Raw genomic sequence first — 19,926 nt, 5'->3', positions numbered from 1 at the left:
GTCTTTATCTCTCTTAGTATCCTCTCATATCTCTTTTCTCAGGATACCATAATTACCTATTTTGTATATTCCAGAAGGTTGAACAGTAAGCTGTTACCGTTATCTCCAGATATACTGTTTCTATATAATCACTCAAAACCTTCCACTTATTCAGTGCTCGACTTGTCCATTTACACCCACTATGTCCATTCTTAACAACATACTCATTGCTTTATATGATAAACTACACACCCACTTCAGTGAACTAGATAGCCGTCACTTAAATGTAACTGAAATCATTTTTTTCAAGTCTCCATTCATTCTTAATCATCTCTTTTCACATTTGATTATGGCATGCAAATATTTAGTCCAAATCCTTTTATACTATAGATTTGATAGAAAGAAGTAGAAAGCATTTTTTTAATTAAGTATTATCAAAACCAGGAGAACAAGCTTTCTAAATGTCCATTTCATTATATATTAGCTCACTACTCACTTACAATATGGTTTGTTTAGATATTGATGAATTTAAAAAGAAAATGCTCTAACTTTACTTGAATGTTTTGTGGTCCCAAAGGCTGAGTTGTATCCTACCGTCTCCAACTCCACTTGTTGCTGGTGTACACAGTCTTGTAAGTCTGCTTTTCCAAGGGCCTCTTAGACTCAGAAGAAGTGACTGAGGGCCCCACGTTTGCCTCTGTTACAGACCTCTGAGGCTGCCACTGTCTGGGCAGGGACCTGTAACCAGCATGACCGGTGGGAGTGGAGAAAGCACCCTTTGTTGGGGACACACACGATGGCAGGGGAGCTCGACTCTGACTGCGGCTTTGGCTCTGGCTCCATGTCTGGCTGCCGGTTTTCTGTGGGGTTTGGTAAGACACCCTGGCCTTCCACTCTGCCGGCGGCTCGGGCAGCAGTTTGCGCTGGGCTGCCAAGCGGATGTTTGAGGCGAGGGTCTGGTGGAGGTTCTGGAAAGCAAAGGCTTCATCCACCAGGCCCAGGGGATGCCGGGAGGCGGCCTCCCAGGGCGAGAGGGGTTTGTGGCCCTTCTCCAGCAGGGATGTCTGCCTCGCTGGGGGAGTTGTGGAGGCCCGAGTCAGAGGCTTGGGGGAAGACGAAGGCGAAGCTGACTTCAGGCCTTTGGATGGTACTCTGGCTGGTGGGGAAAGGGAGTAGCTCCTGCCAAGTGCCTGTAAAGAAAGATGTACACGTGCTTATATTAGTAAGGGTTCAGTTTTGTTTGGCTCACTGGCCGTCCAGCCAATTCAAATCAGCTTTGAAAATGATGGAAAGTAGAATAGCCCTTTTTCAACACATTTCTTTTAAGCGCTATAATATTCTAATAATGTATTTCATGGTTGAAAGTACTGATTAATTCTTTATATATAAATATGTATATAACTGTTAGGAACTGAAATAGCAAGCAAAACAGACTAACTGTTCATGCTGCTAAAAGCTCTATGAAACTTATTATTATTAAACCTATTGTGGACTTAATCGCCCATTCCACAGTAAGCATCTTCAACCCAGTGCTTTAGCATTTGTCCAAACAGAGTGGACTATTTCTCAGAACAACTGGCTTATGAGAGTGCATGGGCTTACCAAAGTAAGCCTCATCCAGCTTTTCTTCATTGCATCTGATTTGCTAGACAGCAACACTTTGAAAGTGTAACAGTGACATGGTGAAACTGTTAAATGTGTCATAGTAAAATTTCCACCAGGATACCTAGACTGCCAGAGGTTGTGTGGGGCGAAAAAGCACCTCTGCACTGCTCATTGCCACTGATAATACGTTCTGTTGGATATGACGGAGGTGCAGAAAAGGCAGTGCTGCCATCATCTGGTGAAAGATGTGTAAGATGGGGAGATGGCAGGAGATGACAAAAATGAAAGAACAGAATAGAAGAGAGTGCAGTCATAAAAAAAAGAGAAATGTAGCTGAATGAGTAGTGGGTAATAAATTCTCAGCTGACTCAGGTATCTAGTGTTCCTAAAATGTCTGTGGTGGTGTTATCCTGGATTAGGGCAGACACAGGAATGGATGAGTAGATTAGTGGACAATCTGAGGTCATAGTTTCATTCTACTATATATTTGCTTCACCCTGTTCATGTGTAAAGTACATTTGAGGGCAGAAGGTTGAATTCAGCTAGCATCTTAATCGTTTCTATATGTAGAACATCTGTACTGCCTCTTCCTGACTAAAACATAGATAATGTGCAGTATTGGTTACAAAAGCTTCGTAGATACATTTAAACCATTAACATCTCAATATAATTTTTGAGAGAAAGATGCACGGCTATACATGTAACAAGGCAGCGGGGGTCAACTCTACCCCCGTGAGCAGAATCAATTTCCTCTAGGTCTAGCTGTAGAAACCTGCCAACATAACACGGCATTTGTTATGAAATATCCCACTCGACAAATAACTGCCCTTTCTGAAAATGCATGACACAACATGGATATACATTTTAGCAGGATCCCACTCCTCTGACCTCCAGAATTATCCAGTTAGGTCTTCTGTATTCAGTGAAATCCCCAGTTTAATAATACCCTTCATAAATGCATTATCACGTAGTCATTCTTCAGGAATGTGCCTCTCAAGCTTTCACCCTAATTGCTGAACAAGTAGGTGATTCTGGTAATGAGGAGTTTCTGGCTAATGTTAACAAGCTCTTTATAAAGAATAATCTGTATTCCATTTTACTGTTAAACTGATTCATTTGAAAAAATAGTGGGTGTAAGTGTTAGTCTAATGTAATGGTACTTTAGTAGAAACTAAATGGTTTGCAACTGAAATTCAACCCATATTTTTGTCGGAGCAAATATAGAATACCTTTGTCAGTATGTATAGTACAGGTGGAGAAGTGGTGAGATTCAGCAAGATGAAAAGAAAATAGAGTAGAAACTGAAGAAAAACAAAAAGCATGCTCAAAGGACAAAAGAAAAGAAAGCCAAACAAGGATAAAAGACATTTTAATGGCACTGCAGTGAATCATACAGAAAGTGCACTATGAAGAGAAACACACAGAGGAAAAGGAAAAAGAAAAGAACACAAAGAACAAAAGCAGCCCTGTACCAAAAATATATTTGTGAATATTATTGGGCTGGTTATCCTTTCAACAATCCTCCTTTCATATATTATTTATCAACTATTCATATAAAACAAAAGCAGGAGAAGATGCATGACAGAGTGAGGCTAGGAGAGTGGGCAATACTACATTACACAACATTTTCCTTTTATCAGAAAAAATACTATAGGGCTCTGAGAGATAGTAGCTTTCACTCAAGGCTTAAGTTGAAATGTAAGCCTACTATCTCTTGACCTCACCTCTCCCTCTCATGAGGCAGTTTAAATATAGTACCTAACATGATGCAACAGCTGGCAAAAGCTTAAAATAAAACTAACCCACTTAAGTAGGTGCTATGGAAAAGACACTCGGGATAAGCACTGAAGAAAAATGTTTACTAATCAAGCATTTGAATTATAACCCAGCCAGTGTTAGTTGTCACTTTTTGTAAGAACTTTTTGTACTGCTGTATTCTCTGGCCTTTACTTGAAACTACACAGAGCCGTTACATAATCTCTGTACTTTGCACTGACATCATTGACACTGCAAATTTAGCCTTCTGCTTGGTATCATTACACTCTACATCCCCCACCCTTCTCCATCACTACTTTATTTTAATTTTAATTTTATTTATTTATTGTATTTTTGTTGTTTTTTGTTTGTTTATCAAATTAGGCACATTTAGCACTTTATTCCTTTCAAAAATCAACTTCCTGTTCTCACTCACCATTCACTTCTGATTTCTTTTTTCTCTTTCAGTTCACACTGAGAACCATGCTCCACTACGTTCTTATACTGCCGCTACTTTAAATTATTTTACATAAAATTAATTTAATTTATAGTGATTTTCCATAGTGAATTTATGCTGTATAAATCCATTCATAATAAAATATCCATATGCATCATTTTATATAAAAATGCTTTTCCTTTTTGTCTGATAAGATATACTTATATCCCGTTCTTTGTTTGTGATGCCATAAACTATCTAAACCTTGAAAAACTTCAAGCTCTCTCTTATGACAATAACAAGAACAGGTGGAGGTGAAGAGAATGATTACAAAAGCAATTTTATGTGCTCAAAATATTCCACTTGGCAGTGGACTGCAAGACCACTAAGCCTGTGATTCAAGCCAACACCAATCATGGCATGATTCTACCAGAATCACTCTTTATCAACCGCTGTGGGCTTCCACACCTGAGCTGAGCTCTTTTTAGCTGTAAATTTAGGCTTAGGAGAAGCTACAACGTTGCCACCTGATGCAGATTCAGGCTTCGCAGCCACAGGGAAACTAGGAACAGCATAGCTACTGAGAGGCTGTGGCTGGTAAGGTACTGAGGGAGCTGCTAGGTAGGGAGGGCTGCTGGCTGGTTGGTAAGGAACCTGTGGTGGTGGGGGGGGATTTGGAGACTGAGGAGCTTGGGGATGATAAGCAGGTGGGACAGGTTGTTGATACTGTTGGTTATATGCTTGCTGGTATGGACCAGCAGGAGGTTGCTGATAAGTATTGGGGGGAGCATAAACATTAGCTGGGGTTTGCTGGTAGTGACCATCATGCATCATAGGTTGCATGGACATCCCATAAGCCTGCTGGGGGTATGGAGCATTAAATGGTCCAGCTGGCTGGATGGGAGCCATTTGCTCATATTTAATTGGTTGGTTTTCAACTGGTGGGTTAGGAGGTGAACAGTCGGGTTTAGGGGCAGGGGTCTTGGGAGCCTCTGCTGCTGGGCCAAAGGTAAAGAGTGAGGAATTGAGTTGATAGGGTTGATGCTTCATCACATCTATAGCGCTGAGGGGTTTAGGGGCAGGAGTTTGTTTCTCTTTGCCTTTTTTCTTGGTTTTGGATGAGGGACTACTTTGAGAGGGTTGCTTTGTTGCTGCTGGGGGATAAGAAGGGGACTGAATAGGATTATATGCCAGTGGAGGTGGAGCACGTACATTGGGAGTATATTTCCACTCATTTGGTAAGGAAGCAGCTGGAGATGTAGACCGGCTTGCCTTGTTTGCTTGCACAGTCTCAGAGTCCACAACAAACTTCTCCATACGAGACTGCCTCTTGGCAAACATATCAGCTCCTTTCCCTCTGACAGCTGGCATCTCAAAAGCTGAACCTGGTGATGATGGGTTTAAGACAGTGGCCATTGGGTTGATGGGCGATGAAGCTCTTTGACCAATGGTAAAAGAGTGCATTCGCTGTGGCGGAGGTGATGGGGTGTGGCTTTGTGGGGCATTTTGTGGTGGATGCCAAGGTTTTGGAGAAGGATGGGTGTTAACCATTGATGTGGAAACATTCAAAGGTGTTTGCTGTGACTCTGGTGCCCAAGCATTCACAGGTGTCTGAGGCTCTGTCTGAGCTGGAGGCCAGGCTGTATTCATTGGTGGCTGTGATGGAGTCTTTGAAGTAGATGGTTGCCAGTTTGGTTGCGGTGTGGACTGGGGTGGAACTGCTTGAGCCCAAGGTGGCTGATGTTGGGCCTGATTTTGCTCATGGGCCCAAGAATTCAGGGCATGTTGACCATGTTCTTGAGGGTGCTGGGCCCATGATGGTTGGGGCTGAGCCTGGGCAGGCACTGGTGCCCATGGATTCAAACTGGCTTGAGCCTGTGCTTGAGGTTGTGCTTGGCCTGCTTGCATCCAGAACGGCTGAGCTTGGGTTTGAGCTTGTGATGGAGGCCATGCATTAATTGAAGGTTGCTGTTGCTGTTGAGGCTGAGCTGAGATCCAAGGTGGTTGAGGTTGACAGGGTGCTTGGGCCTGTGACCATGCTTGTTGTGGAGCCTGATGCTGTGGTTTCTGAACCCATGGTGGCTGAGGCTGGGATTCCGGCTGAACCTGTTGAACCCAGGGAGGTTGTGCTTGGGATTTTTGCTGTGGTTGTTGCACCCATGGTGGTTGTTGCTGAGTATCGGTTTGTGATGGCTGTGCCCATGGTGCCTGGGCCTGCTGTTGCATTGGCTCTTGAGGCTGACCCCACGTTGGTTGCATTTGCTGTAGGTGTGGCTGCTCATGAGAATGTGTCCAGGGTGGCTGAGCCTGTGGCTGAGACTGTGATTGCTCTTGAAGCTGGGCACAGGATGGTTGAACATGTGTCTGGGCTTGTTCTTGCTCTTGAGGCTGACTCCAGGATGGCTGAATTTGAGGGGTCCAAGTATTTGTGGGGGTTTCAGGCTGTACTTGGGTCTGATTAGTTTGATGTGTCACCCAAGGTAGTTGTGGAGGAGACTGACTTGGAGACGGTTCCTTGGGTTGTTGCACTTGAGCTGGATGCCAGGAATTGGTAGATGGCTGTGATTGTGATTGTACTGCAGCCCAGGTAGTCACAGGAGCAGGATCAGGCTGCAAGGTAGAATTTGTATGGCCATTGTCCTCCTGAGCTGTCACTTGCAGAGGCTGTTGTTGCGATTCAGGCTCTGGTTGAGTCCATGTGTGTTGCTCCTCTGTGGTAGTGCTGGCAGGAGCCTCTTGGGGGGCAGGAGGGGGAGAGGGCTCCGGAGCAGGTGCAGGGGTTGGCTCTAGTTCTGGAGCAGGGGTAGTGTCTGCGGTGGGGGCTAAAGCAGGTGTGGATACACTATTTTCAGCATGCTGAGCCATGTCCTGGTTGGTTACTTCTATCTGTGGGGACCAAGGAGGAGAGTTTGGGTTGATCACAGGCTTTGGAGCCACTGGTGGAGGAGTCTTATGTTTAACTCGTGGAGACTGGAGGAAATTACAAGCCTCAGCCCCAAGGCTAAGGTAGTCTTCCTCCGGTCCTGACTCAAAACCCAACTTCTTATCACTCCTGTTGAGGAGGTTCAATAATGCTGGATTAGGCGATACTTTTGGTGCCTCCTTAAATGTGAACATAGGCTTGCCAGTATTTCTTCTCTTTGCATCCAACAAAAGGCCAGTCCTAATTGCAGGGGTAGAAATGCGCTCATCACGGGAAGCTATCTGCTCTCCTTGGCCCACAGAATCTTGATTGGTCCCACTCATTGCAGGAGAATAAGGGGTAGCCGCCATGTTTTCTACTGAGAAAGGCTTTGCAGTGCGATTGCTGGAAGAAGTTTGCATTTCATTGGTTTGATGTTGGACTGTGCCATTGACGTTTGCAGGATAATGCTGCAGTTGCTGTTGTTCTTGATGATATTCTTGCTGCTGCTGATACGGTTGCTGTTGTTGATAATGCTGCTGTTCATACTGTTGTTGCTGATACTGTTGTTGGTATTGTTGCTGCTGTTGGTAGTTCTGCTGTTGCTGTTGGTAGTTCTCTTGTTGCTGCTGGTAGTTCTGCTGTTGCTGCTGGTAGTTCTGCTGCTGCTCATAGTACTGTTGTTCTTGGTAGTGCTGGTACTGTTGTTGGTGTTGGCTTTGCTGGTGTACATTTACATCCATGTAAGCATGGCCCTCTGTTGTTGACTGCATGTAGGAGTGCTCCACTGTCTTCTTTTCGTTCTCCTGCAATCCTTCCACAGGAATCCCATGGCGCCTAAGCTCCTCATGTTCGGCAGAAATCTCATCCATCCTCTGACGGCGTTGGGCAAACATTGCGGCACCCTTGCCCTTAGTTTCAGGCAAACATTCCATCTCTGCTTGGTTGTTCAGGTTCCTTTCAATCTCAAGGAGACCCTTGTCCCAGTTGATAGTCAGCACACCTTTTCTACTCTGGGCATTGGTGAGGAAATGCTTATCTATTTCAGAATCGTCAGGAGCCACAAGTGTTAATTCAACAGTGTGGGTTTCTTGTTTGTCGTCTTCGTTTTCCTCGTCCTCTTCGTTGCTGTACTGTGGTTCGTCTTCTCCTGTGCCGTAGCTCACAAGTGTGTATTTCTTGGCCCTCTGCCGATGTTTCTTGAACATCAACACCCCCTTGTTGTTGGGGTTGGGCGGAGCAGCCGTAAGGAGGAGAGCAATACGTTTACATTTGGACTTGGCCTCCTTTACCTGCTTCTCAGACAGACTCTCGCTACGCCTGAGTCCTGTATAGAGAAGGAAAAGAGAGAATTCAGTGTTTAGAAACAAGGGTCCTAGACAGGGGAATGAAAACAAATGCTTTACTTGGAAGGATTTCATCTCAAATTATAGGTATTAATAATTTACAGTGAAGTTTAGACCACCACAAAAACATTGTTAAACATTTAATCTGTTTGGAGTTTGGATCTTTTGGACAAAAACTAGCTTGAAACTTGCTTTTATATCATTCCATTAGTAACAATTTTTTTGTACTTTTCAGTCCTTTGAACACTGACTTAAGTCAAGGCACACTGTATTTACACCGATAACGTAATTGGAGTTGCCTTAATTACTTTAAATTATGAACATGTAAGGTATTTCTATAATATACCCATTCCAAATATCAGTTGGAAAATAAAATTATATTTTATAATATAAATGGCATTTGCTTCAGCAAAATAGCGCTTGCAAAAAAAACACAGTGACAAGTGAAAAAAGTTAAGTTTCGGAAAACAAAGTTAACCAAGAAACAAAGCAATTAATTTAAGTGTTTAACATTACACTGATATCAACCTTCCGTAAAAAACAAGTTTTAAAAACACATCTGATGTGTACAGTAAAAGCAGAAGGAGGAATGACAACAGACTAATAAATGATTAATGCTATATTTTCTGTAGTTGAACTGATCTGAACACAACAACAAATAAAAACTAAGCTATTAACTGATTTCTCCACATGAGAAATAATACACTCCATATATTCTTAGTCTACACATATTATATCCACTTATAGCTATGTACTTTCCTCATTTGTGGTTGTATTACTTTAAATTTGCTCATTCAGTTGAACATAAATCATCAACCCATAAAGCAGATATGAAATTCTCTGACCAATGTCTAATATCCTCACTTGTTCACAGACAACGCACTATAGTAAATCAGTTGTTAATCCCCATAAAGTAGCCAGGAATAGGAGCTGAGAGAGATTAAAGATAATCTGCATGCAATAAATTCACCAGGACCAGAGCGTCTCTATCAGTCCTTATCTGTGAGTACACAAACTGTCCACTTAAAACCTTCTGTTCTTCTTAAATCTATCACATTTGCTGATACTTAGGCAAATTAGATAACAAACATCATGCTACAAACACTCTCTCAAACCATTCAGCAATGCAACACTGTAATAAAATAACAAGTAGCCTTATTTTTTATATTCCTGCAAGACTAACCTGAAGGTGGAGGAGGCAGCGGGAGTGAGCAACAGACTCACTTTTTTAGCTCAGTTAAAGCACTCAGTTTGAAAGGATCAGGTAACAGGCAAGGGGAGCACATGCTGGTGTCTATCAAAGCGCCACTTCTGCAGGCATCATCAGCGTGCCGGTGTTATATTTATGTCTTCTACGCAGCTCAGAGGAATGCGTCAGTATCCATATTCATCATCAAGCCTCTTCAAATGGATGATTTAAGATGTTTTAGAAAGTGTAGCATCTTCTAACATAAAATCAATGCAATGCCCCTTTATCTCCTTCCCTTTAGATTCTTTATATTTAACTTCTCTTGACTGTCACCATCCTATCTGAACTCTGCCCCCCCATTACCCATTTGATTCTGTTATAATTCAGGTTCGAACCCCGGATGTATCTGCTTCCATTCAAAGGAATGAGCACCCTCTTCCAACTGCAGCGAGACACTTCCTATTTTGAGGAGTACATTAACTAGACCATCAGGCTTTGGAATGCACACATGTTTTAACAAATGCAATTTAGTGACCTCTTACCTTGCAGATTCTTCCTTAAAGAATAGATCCTTATTACCCACAAGCTCAAAGGCATAGAGAAAAAGAACGCACAACAAGATGCGGTACATGATACAAATGGAAATGGTCCACAGGTACTTACTGGCGTGCTTTGCCTGATGCTTGTTAGGTTTATCTTGATCCCCCTCAGAATCAGAGTCCTTCTCTTCTGCTGGTGTCACCTCTTCTGAGGGAACTCCGAATGAGACCGTAAAAGACCCAGGAACTCCCTCACAGTGCACTCCTCCTTCTTCTCCTTCACTTTGGGATTCAACGCTTCCACTGACCCTGTGGCCACCCACACTCAGGATGCCCCTCCCTGCTCCTGATGCTGATGGCTGCTGCAAAATGACCTCCACCTGACCCAGCATTGAAGGGGAACTGAGCACCACCCCATGCTGGCCGAGCGGCTCTCTGACAGAGCATGGTACACAGTGTGATATGGTGGTGGTATGGATAGTCTCTTTGTTTGAGAGTTCTCCCTCTATCCCACGAGCACTGCCAAGAGAGGTGCAGCCTACGTCGTCCAAGGTTTGCTCGGACAGGGACACCTGGAGCTTGACCATGTCCCCAGGAGAGAAGTATCGCCGAACTTCTTTTTCCTGAAAAACAGGCTCTGGGCCTCTCTGATCATCAGATGACGGAGCATGTAGCTGGGTGCAAAGCAGTTGGGGTCCCTTGGAAAACTTTGTGTTGCTTTCCAACTCACCCTGGGACTCAGATATGTAGAGTTTCCTTGGGCTTTGGGACCTGTGCTTTGGGGAGAAGATGTGGAGGGTGGTGCTCTCTAAAGCATTACCAGAAGAGTCCCTCTCACCATAGTATGTCTCTTCTGATTCATAGTCTCCAGGGGGAATGGAGCAGTATCTGTCAGAGAAGAGGGGGATAACAGCAATGAGTAATTGGGGCAACTTTTCTTAGTTCAGTAACTAATGTTGATCATTAAAACTTATAGGAGATAATGCCATTTCTTATTTAATTTGTTCCTTAAACAGGGTATTGGTGAAATTGTTTGCGACCTGTGACCATCTGACTTTATATAAATAAAATATATTTATATCTATTTTTTCCCTCCATATAAGACCTTGGTGATGTGCATACAAATCTCTTTTTTGACCTTTAAATTACCAATACAATTTAAATAAGCAATACTTCATCACTGGGGATTGGAGCCATTTGGTTGTTAAGAAAGTAAAGCCTGTCTTCCACTGCTGAAGTTGTCAAGGTAATAAAGTAATCTTCAAGCAGCAATTTAAATGAAACGGCTTTAATACAAATCCTGTGCGGTGCTTATAGTCCTGTTAGGTTTCATGTACTAGGTTCATCTTTAATGTGACTTCAAAACAACTCTATATCCCTCTAATATTTAAGGCATGTGCAGCAACATTTGAGGAAATGTCCCCCTGATAAACACACTGGCAGTGCCCACTGAGTAATGGCTGAGCAGCAGCATGTAAATCAGACAAACAAATCTGTAGCACATTGGCCAAGCCAGTTGAAAGGTTAGCACGGCCGACACACATTAAGTCACCAATACACACACAGACACTCTATATACACATATATGTACAGTCAGTCAGTGGCTCACTGAACTATGCAAAAGGGTGCAGGTCATAAAACAAAACAACACGCTATCTAAATGCTAATACAGTGGTGTTATAATGCTGTTGTGAACACCAAGGACCTATTACATGGCTCAGTTGTCATACACGGATATAGTAGTGTTACTGAACGTACAAACATTTTCAAACGTGATGTTGTGTTTGTGTTGTTTTTTTCTGCAATTCATAGATTTTCTTTTATGTACCACTTTGCTATCGTTAATTTAATGGGTCGTATGTGGCAGTACCTTTTGAGCAGCAGCTGCAGGCAGTCGATCGATGTGTCGATGAGGGCGAAGGCTCGTAAAAGGGTTAGATCCGCACATGGCTCTCCGTTGAGTGACACCACCTCATCACCTTCCCGCACTCCCGCCCGGAAGGCACGGCCACCTTCTTCTACCTGTGGATGACAGTGTCATAGTAGGTGGACAGAAAACTGCTAGAAAAAAAAAATCACATACTGGTTCAGTGTCAGTTACCACCATACACCAACTCTTCACAAACAGCATCAGAGGAGAGGCATTATTTAATAGTGTCCATAGCAGGTAGTGACCCCAAAATGAAAATATACACCCTCTAAAGATAAAGATCTTGAACAGTTGCACAGTGTGAGAATTGTCTGACCTCCACACACAGCCCAGCTATGACAGTGCTGCGCTTTACAGGAATTTATTGAAAAAATATTCTTGGAAATGTTGTCAGTTAGTACTCAGGTCCTAATACAGAAACCTTCCCTCCAGGTCAGCAATGCAAATCAATTTTGATCTGGGAAAGCAAGAGGAAAATAGTATTTTATCAGTATTTTTGGGTTATGCAAAGGAGTAAAGATGCATTATACATAAAACATAAACAGTGGCTTATGTTTCGCACTAAGCTCAGGGCAATGTTGAAAGATAAAACAAGGCTTCCTAGGAATGCTAAATGAACAATGTGTGACGTGTATTAAGTTCAAACCAGACATTGATGATAATGTGTGCGGAGGCCAACAGTTCCCTGTGCCGGCCTACGTGACGTACATCCTTAGTGAATCATATGAAAACGTGTTTTTGGACTGGATTATTATTTTAGAGATATTAAATTATGAACATAGGAGATGAGGTGGTTGCCTTTTATCCAAATAAATTCAGAAGATTTGGAAATTAACTCTAAAATCATATGATCAACAAGTCACAGTAGAGTCAAGCGTCAGTTTGCACAATTCACACTACAATGTACAATTACTGTCACTGACATGGATAGCCTAGGCTAGATGAACAATAATATACGTGGCAATTCGACCTTATATTTGAACCATGCAGTTGCCTATTATAGCTGTAGGCCAGCGCTGGTCAGATCCATTTAAAGGGCACCTCTTTACACAGTTAAACTAATGACTGATGGATTTGTTCTCTTGTAGTTTCTATTCCTGAGGCATAGAAAGTGGTTCATTAATAAGACGATTTAATAGGTGAAATACCTCATAAATTTAGCACAAAAGGCCACTTACACAGGCACGGGGATAAATGATTGCCTCGGTTCCATATAATTAGATGATATGCTCTCAGGAAAATATGTTAAGATATTTTGCAAAGACTGGAATGGTCTGGAATGCTTTGCTGATTTCTTGAAATTGGCAACCACTTCATAATGTACCAATACTAGTGGGTATTTTAACATGTGCTTCCCGACATCTCCATTTTAATTCTTGTCACACTTCTCTCTCTCCCCCATGTTTCTTGTCTGTCAACTGTCAAATAAAGACAAAATGCCGTAAAAAAAAAATCCTCTGAAAATATGGGGAGATTTAATCCACAAATTCACCACTCAGTTCATTCACCACAATGAAGTCACGTGTCTTAATCCAGGTCCCGGCTATTTCCCCTAAAGGATTCATTCGCACATTTACAGAGTCTATACACTGAGCAATGAGTAAATGACCGTGCTGCTCTGCCGTCGATCGTGCTAATGTCGCCTTGCTACCGTGGCAGCACTCTGCACTGCGAGGAAACTGTTGAATCACACCATTACTAAACCAAAACAGTCTCCCTGGTTTCTCATATTAGAGGTACCCAGATAGACCTGGCAAGCAGGAGCCATGCAAATTGTGGAACAGCTCACAGCTCAGGCAATTTAAAAACAACCATGGTTATCCAGCTCTCTATTTTTTTTTTTATGAACACACGAAGTCTAAGTGTTCTCTACTAGTTTGCTGATGGAAATGACCAAATGGAATAGCTATATTTTAAAGATCAAAAATCAAGTTGTTAGTGTTCTGCTGTAAAGGAATCTTAATAAATAATGGCATAATAGAACAACACAATGAAGACTTTATTATAAAGATTCTTTACATTTTGGAATTTGACACAAATACTGATTGCTGTCCCCGCATGGACATGCATCCAACTCTAGAAATGTGCAGTAAAACAATCATATCACTAGATGGCGATGCACACACATCTGTTTTACTGCTGAAGGAGGGACAGGGGAATCCATGCATGGGAGTAAGAATTATGCATGGGTAAAAACTGCAGTTTGTGTCCAAAGGTATACATTGATTTTATGGTAAAACCCCCTTTGACTCCATCCCTGAGTTTTTAAGAGTTAACGGTGTGCAAACAGGCCCTACAAAGCAGCCCGTGGGGCTGTTTATGGGGACTCACACCTCACTACAGGAACGACGGTTTGTCTGGAGGGCCACAGGCAACCACTCCTGCTCCAAAAAAGGAGGGGAAAAAACTTGTCCTCTTCACACAAAGACACACAAACAGTCATGCAACGTTCAAAGGAGGCGAATACCTCCTAGTGTCTCAGTCCTTTTGGTCATAAACTGCTTGTAAGGCAAAACCCAGTTTGCAGTAATTGGGCTGGAAAGAATAACAAATAAGTGCTGCTGTAGTTGTCGGACGAGAAACGGCCTAAACAGTGTTGGAACCTTTTTTCAGTTAAAGTGCTTTCCAAAAAAAAAACAAAAAACATTGCCCTGATGATGCTTGTGTTATCCTGGGGTGCTCATTTTCAAATTATCTATTTAATAGGCTTAAACACAACGGAAAATCACAGGAAATACGGGGCTGCACAATGCGTGCGTGTGGCTCCCGGCGGTTCCTGTCCTTCACAGCTTTAAGCAATTATGTTTTCACATTTGAGGCAAATATTTTCCAGCTGCTTTACCTGTAGCAATTACACCATGTGGGGCGGCTAGTTACAGTTAATGTCTTCATTCTCTCATTTGTTCTTTTTTGGTCTTATAGCAAGATATTCTCCATCGGGAGGCCAGAAACTTACTGAAAACATATTGTACTGTATTTTAATGAAATTATATTGTAATAGAGTGTTTATTCAAGGGCTCCAATTTTTTATTTATTTTTACTTAATTTGAGTTGAAAAAAAAAAGAAGCTTTAACCAAATCCTTCTTAATTTTGGTTTTCTAACATAGATTTATTTTGGAAATGAGCCCACATGCATAATATGTTGATAGTATTGATATTGAGCTACTTTGATAAGAAATGACTGGCAGCACAGATGTTTACTTTGACAAACTTAACAGAGAAATAAACTACATGTGAATACAGCTACGTTTAAGTTGCTGTCCAAAGAAAACCATTTCTCTCTAAATTGGGCAATGTTGAATTTTTAAGATAAACGGAAGGATAAAGTGTTCCTTTAAAAGTTTGTGAAGAGTCCTCTCCTCAAAAAATACATTTGGGGACAAGTGGTTTCCACAGACCATCGACCTAGTTCCATCAATAGTAGGGATCAGTGACAATACCATACATGTAGTATACTACATTATATAGAAATCATAATGTCACTATAACCGTCACCTGTGACTGCAGGTAAGGGGGAGAAGCATGACTCATACACGTTTAAACGTTAAATATATGATGCACCTCACTGGACGAGAATTTAAATGCTTAAGAAAAATTTAAAAAAAACAAAACAATTTTACAACACGATCAGTGGAAATGGTTCATTTTTTTTATTATCTGGTGAGTCACCTTAAAGTCTAACTTGGCCTCACTTTTGTTTGGCAATGGCAAAGAGCTTTTACAGCCATGAACTCTGCAACTCACTACTATATCATCAAAATATAAAGTTGTTGGAGCACTGGCCTTAATTTCTTTAGATGATGTAAAATGTAAAAGGTGGAAAACTAGCACTAGTCATCATGTGAGATCACAGCTCCCTCCCAGGACCGGGATGTAGATGTTTGGCTGAAAAACACAATGCCAAAACTCCAGTAATGGAAGGAACTGTGGAGAGCTGTGTTCACTCTGGGAAACCAGGACTGAATGAATGAGGCGATGGCATTTTGCTGATTGCTTGGCAGCTTAATAAGGTTCCTATGGTGCACTATTAGGGCTGAGACAACAGCAACAATGGCCCTCTTTGCTCTGTAAAGGGCAAGACTTACAGAAATAACAGTAAGCCAGGCAAAGAGGTCTTCTAATTCAAGCTATGGTCAGCCACAACATTAAAACCAGTTACTGGTTTTAATGGTGGAATGGTATATATGGTGTGTGTGTATATATATATATATATATATATATACCATATAACGGTAAAAGGTTTTAAGGATGTGGCTGATCATTGTAATTTAATGGAATTTAGATATCATATGGATTAGTTCATTTTAGCTGTAATTAATTTCAGTGTGCAGACTCCAGCTAGCCCCTAAAGTTAGAAGCTCTGCGGACTTGCGTTGAGATTACACTTGCTTTGCCCTTCGGTGTTCCATAACTGATCTGATGCATGTTGACATTCCACATACCAAGATGACATACTTTAGTAATTAGACGGCCAAAATGTCTCCTGTTCAGGTTGGGACGATTTAAGCAATTTTTCTATATCTGTCCGAATATCTGTTTAGTATCAATCACATGCACGGGGCTCCAAAAGTCTGATACCACTTTCCAATCCGTATTACACCACAGGGTCTTTTTTTACTTTTGCTAAGACATCCAAAGAAGTGCATAACATTGTTACCACAGATAAGACGCCAATTGTCCTTCTAAAGGTGTGGTGGTGTGCTTGTAGCTTATGACTCTTAAAATGTTATATTGTGCAGTTTCTGTAGCTTTAAAAATAAAGTGACCTCATCAACTCTGTACTCAGGCCATGACTCCAACTAAGAAGAAAAATACAGCTTCCCTTATATGGAAAGAACCTTTTAAGAGTGGATACCCCATGCCCTTGCACTGTACTGCCTGTTAGTGCACTAAACAATCACTTTCTCTCAGGAAACAAAAACACAGTTTTCACTACATTCAGTAGAAGCTTTAAAAGGCACATTTTATCAGACACAGGAGAACCTCTAGCTTAAGAGTATTTGTCACGATCTTGGTATGTTAGCTTTTTCGACTTTTAACTAACAGACTTTGCTCTCCGTCCTTCCCACAAGAAGAGTTTGGAGGTATGTTTAGAGTTATGCCTTCCAGATGAGGTGGACTAAAACCCCCAAATGTCCTAGGCTGAGGCATATGCATCATATGCAGCTACTTCAATTTAATAGGCAAACACTTAAATCCAGTGTATTCACAAGACTCTTAGGTAACAATTGAGAACACTTTTGAGGCTAGAATACTCTAAAAAACAAATTTACATATTAAGTTAGACGGTAAAGCTTCAAGAGAAAACTGAAGCTTCCACAGGCATGAGACGTATGGGGCATTCTCCCATGTGTGGTAGGGGACAGAGGACTTTTACAGTTGTTTTGTTTACTAAACCCCACTTATGCTGCCACTTTTTGGCAAAGCCTTTTGAAAGGGTTATGTTAAATCATGTTCAAAAATGTTCCCATACAGCGTGCGTGACTTTATGGGGTATTTGCGTACAGGGGAATTAGTTTGTGAAGATTTGATGTAGATTTGATTTGTTCCTGAAGTTGTCTTTGGCTTACATGCGTGGTTTTGTCTTTATGCCCTTTTGTTTATGTATTTTAATATGACCTATGGACACAACTTCAACAGAGACCTGGTGTGTGGGGGGGGGCACATACGATTTTTTTTTTAAATTTTGTGATTTTACTGTGATATACGCCACTCACTAAATGCTAGAACTCAACGATAAAGGATTTCTTTCAGTATACATGTTTATGAGCCTGTTTGAGGTGGCTACATCTCCATTGGTGTGTAGCCATTCATTCAATCTAAAGAGATTTTCATGCTAAGAAGTGTGGAAATAATATCTACAATCCTACAAAAATCACAGTAACAGTGACAAACTTCAGAACTTCAGTTTCTGTTTTTAAAACAGGTTAAGTGTCTGTCATCAAAATGATCTATTGATGCTTTCAGAGTGCTTTCTTCTGCTGGAGCTTTGATGTCATAGGAATGCAGCTTTACAAAAACATTTACATCTTCACTCCATGCAGGAGAAGTTGATGAGGGATCTGTGCAGCTTGAGTACTTGTGAGCATCCATTACTATACCATACCATATATAGATAGAGTCTCAACTGCTCTGCAGAATAAAGGCACTTGGCTTTACCTTTCTCAGTGCACATATGCATCACAGAAAAACCATCTTGAAACTCTGGTTAACAGTCTTTCTGCATCATATTGTGAGGAAGGTACAGGACGGACCATTCTATTTTAATATTTGACACTTTTAAGACCAAATGCATGACTTTAAAGATGATCGTGAGCCTGACAACACTTATTTTATGAAAACCAGAATCAAAACTTTAAAATCTGAGCATAATTAAAAGGATTTGTTTAGAGGTTGCAGATGTTTATTCACTTTAATACTAGATTACTGAAGTGCCACTTCAGTGCCAGAGCTTCTGCAGCACTGGTGACATTATGGACAGTATGTATGTAAAATGTAATGCTACTGTTGTCCAGAGGATGAAGTGTTGTATATTATATGACATTAGGGAATACTGTACATGCACTTTTGACACACACTGTCTTTAGTATAAACTGTCTTTGTGAAGAGGACTTGCCAGATCTGGTCATGGTTCATGATAATACTCATCACAGCCAACTAGTTACAACCGAAAAGTAGCTTTAAATCCTATCATATTAAGTTATAATTAACAGTTAAACATAATTTCTCGTATTATGAACAAGATGGGCAGAAGCATTCAGAGTTAAGATGGAAATTATGTGTAAAAAAAAATAAAAGACGAATACCATGAACAATAGTATCAGTGCTCTCTACACGTTCCTGTCATGTCATGTCTGTAAATGCATCATAACAAACGTAGCTTCATCACCAGAGGGAAGATGAGATCCTCTGCTTTTACCTATAAGGTTTATGACCACACTATCAGCTTAAACAAATGCCATGTAGCTAGAGTGTTAATATAAATTTGCCTAACCTCCCCTCCCGTAACCGATCTGCATGTTCATTTTAAAGTGGTATCTTAGTTTTAGCTGAACCCACGGGACGTTTTTATATTCGTCCGCATTGGCATTCCGACATAACACACATACGTTTCACTCTCCACGTTGGTTACTCGTCCGAATAATGCGTTGCTTTCTCGCAAAAAAAATCTCTGGGAGCAATAACAGATCACACTGCCCTCAGATTCACACTGTCTCTTGGACTTGACCATATAAGGGTCCCGAGGAATCTCGCACCAAAACACAGCCAACGCACACAAAAATGCCGTGACAAGCTCGGCTCTGAATAAAATTTCTCCCACCAGGGACTGTTCAACTTAAGAAGAGAACAAAAAAAAAAAAGTTTTTTCACAAGCGAATGCCAAAAAAAAAAAAAAAAAAAAAAAAGCTATAAAAACTGATGCCATATAGGAATGGCTCTTGTAATCCAAACCGGGGGATTTATAAGAGCTCCAATATCCAGCAATAACGTTAGTAAAACTTTCGTTTGGCCATTATCTGTGCGGGGAGAGCCCAAGATTCTCAGATGATTCGTAGGTCACAAAAGTCTAAGATGTTAAGCTGCTTCATCACAATTTAATATATTATTTAATTGATTATATAATTAATAAATTGAACACTAGATAGATAGATAGATAGATACCTGGGAAGTTAGGAAAGGTCTGTAGGTGTCCCCCTCTCCTTCTCGCAGGCTGAATCCCCAGGGTGCACCACCACGCAGCGTTACGCAGATATAATCCCCGGTGCCCATGCTGCGCGCAGCTCCTCAGCCAAACCTCCGCGGCGCGATCATCGATCTGACAGCCAGAGCGGCAGCACTTTACAAAAAAACCCACCTCCACTGCACCGCCGCGTAATCCCCATCATCCGAGTTCTCCCCGAGTCCAGCCCGCTTTGGAGACGTCACGGCGCACGGACCCGCCTGCAGGCGCTGTTCGCCACTGCCGGTTTGTCCCGGAGAGCTGTCGGACGTGGACGTTACGCTCCGCCAAAATATCCCCGAGCTATAGCATCCCACTAAACTTCGACCGATTAATACTACAAAAAAATCTTGAGAGCTATTGTCTAACTTCCCATTACAGACGACCTCAGCAACATTGGGATATTATTGTGTATTAATGCATAGGCAAATGACGCTCTTGCATCAGGATGGCATGGTAGACATATCTCACCCTTGTTTGTTATAACTCCATAATGCGTCTGGTTTGGTTTTTGTAATTTGGTC

General features: G+C 41.6%; 1 protein-coding gene across 3 annotated transcripts; it reads right to left on the bottom strand.

Annotated features, from left to right (window-relative positions):
* Nucleotides 1-241: 241 nt before the first annotated feature.
* LOC120797393 (synaptopodin-2) lies at nt 242-19,567 on the bottom strand. Of its 3 annotated transcripts, none has more exons than XM_040141022.1 (5): nt 19,345-19,567; nt 11,622-11,773; nt 9,876-10,639; nt 4,988-8,004; nt 242-1,169 (listed from the first exon to the last, which is right to left on the bottom strand). In XM_040141022.1, the coding sequence occupies exons 1-5, from the start codon at nt 19,450-19,452 to the stop codon at nt 570-572; spliced, it is 4,641 nt and encodes a 1,546-aa protein (XP_039996956.1). In that variant the 5' UTR covers nt 19,453-19,567; the 3' UTR covers nt 242-569. The 3 variants fall into 3 exon arrangements, with proteins under 3 accessions (XP_039996956.1, XP_039996957.1, XP_039996955.1); XM_040141023.1 differs by having other exon boundaries at nt 5,048-8,004; XM_040141021.1 differs by lacking the exon at nt 242-1,169 and having other exon boundaries at nt 1,188-8,004.
* Nucleotides 19,568-19,926: the final 359 nt, after the last annotated feature.

The sequence above is a fragment of the Xiphias gladius genome, chromosome 12 (genome assembly GCF_016859285.1).
Source record: "Xiphias gladius isolate SHS-SW01 ecotype Sanya breed wild chromosome 12, ASM1685928v1, whole genome shotgun sequence".
In the NCBI taxonomy this organism is placed as follows: Eukaryota; Metazoa; Chordata; class Actinopteri; order Istiophoriformes; family Xiphiidae; genus Xiphias; species Xiphias gladius.
This window is presented reverse-complemented; position numbering and strand designations above follow the sequence as displayed.

Bases quoted from the DNA above. Each gene is read 5' to 3' on its own strand.
- LOC120797393 (XM_040141021.1), bottom strand. From the start codon at position 19,452: ATGGGCACCGGGGATTATATCTGCGTAACGCTGCGTGGTGGTGCACCC. The intron at 11,774-19,344 runs GTATCTATCTAT...TGTCATCCACAG, and splicing joins GACCTTTCCTAACTTCCCAG to GTAGAAGAAGGTGGCCGTGC. The intron at 10,640-11,621 runs GTACTGCCACAT...CTTCTCTGACAG, and splicing joins CTGCAGCTGCTGCTCAAAAG to ATACTGCTCCATTCCCCCTG.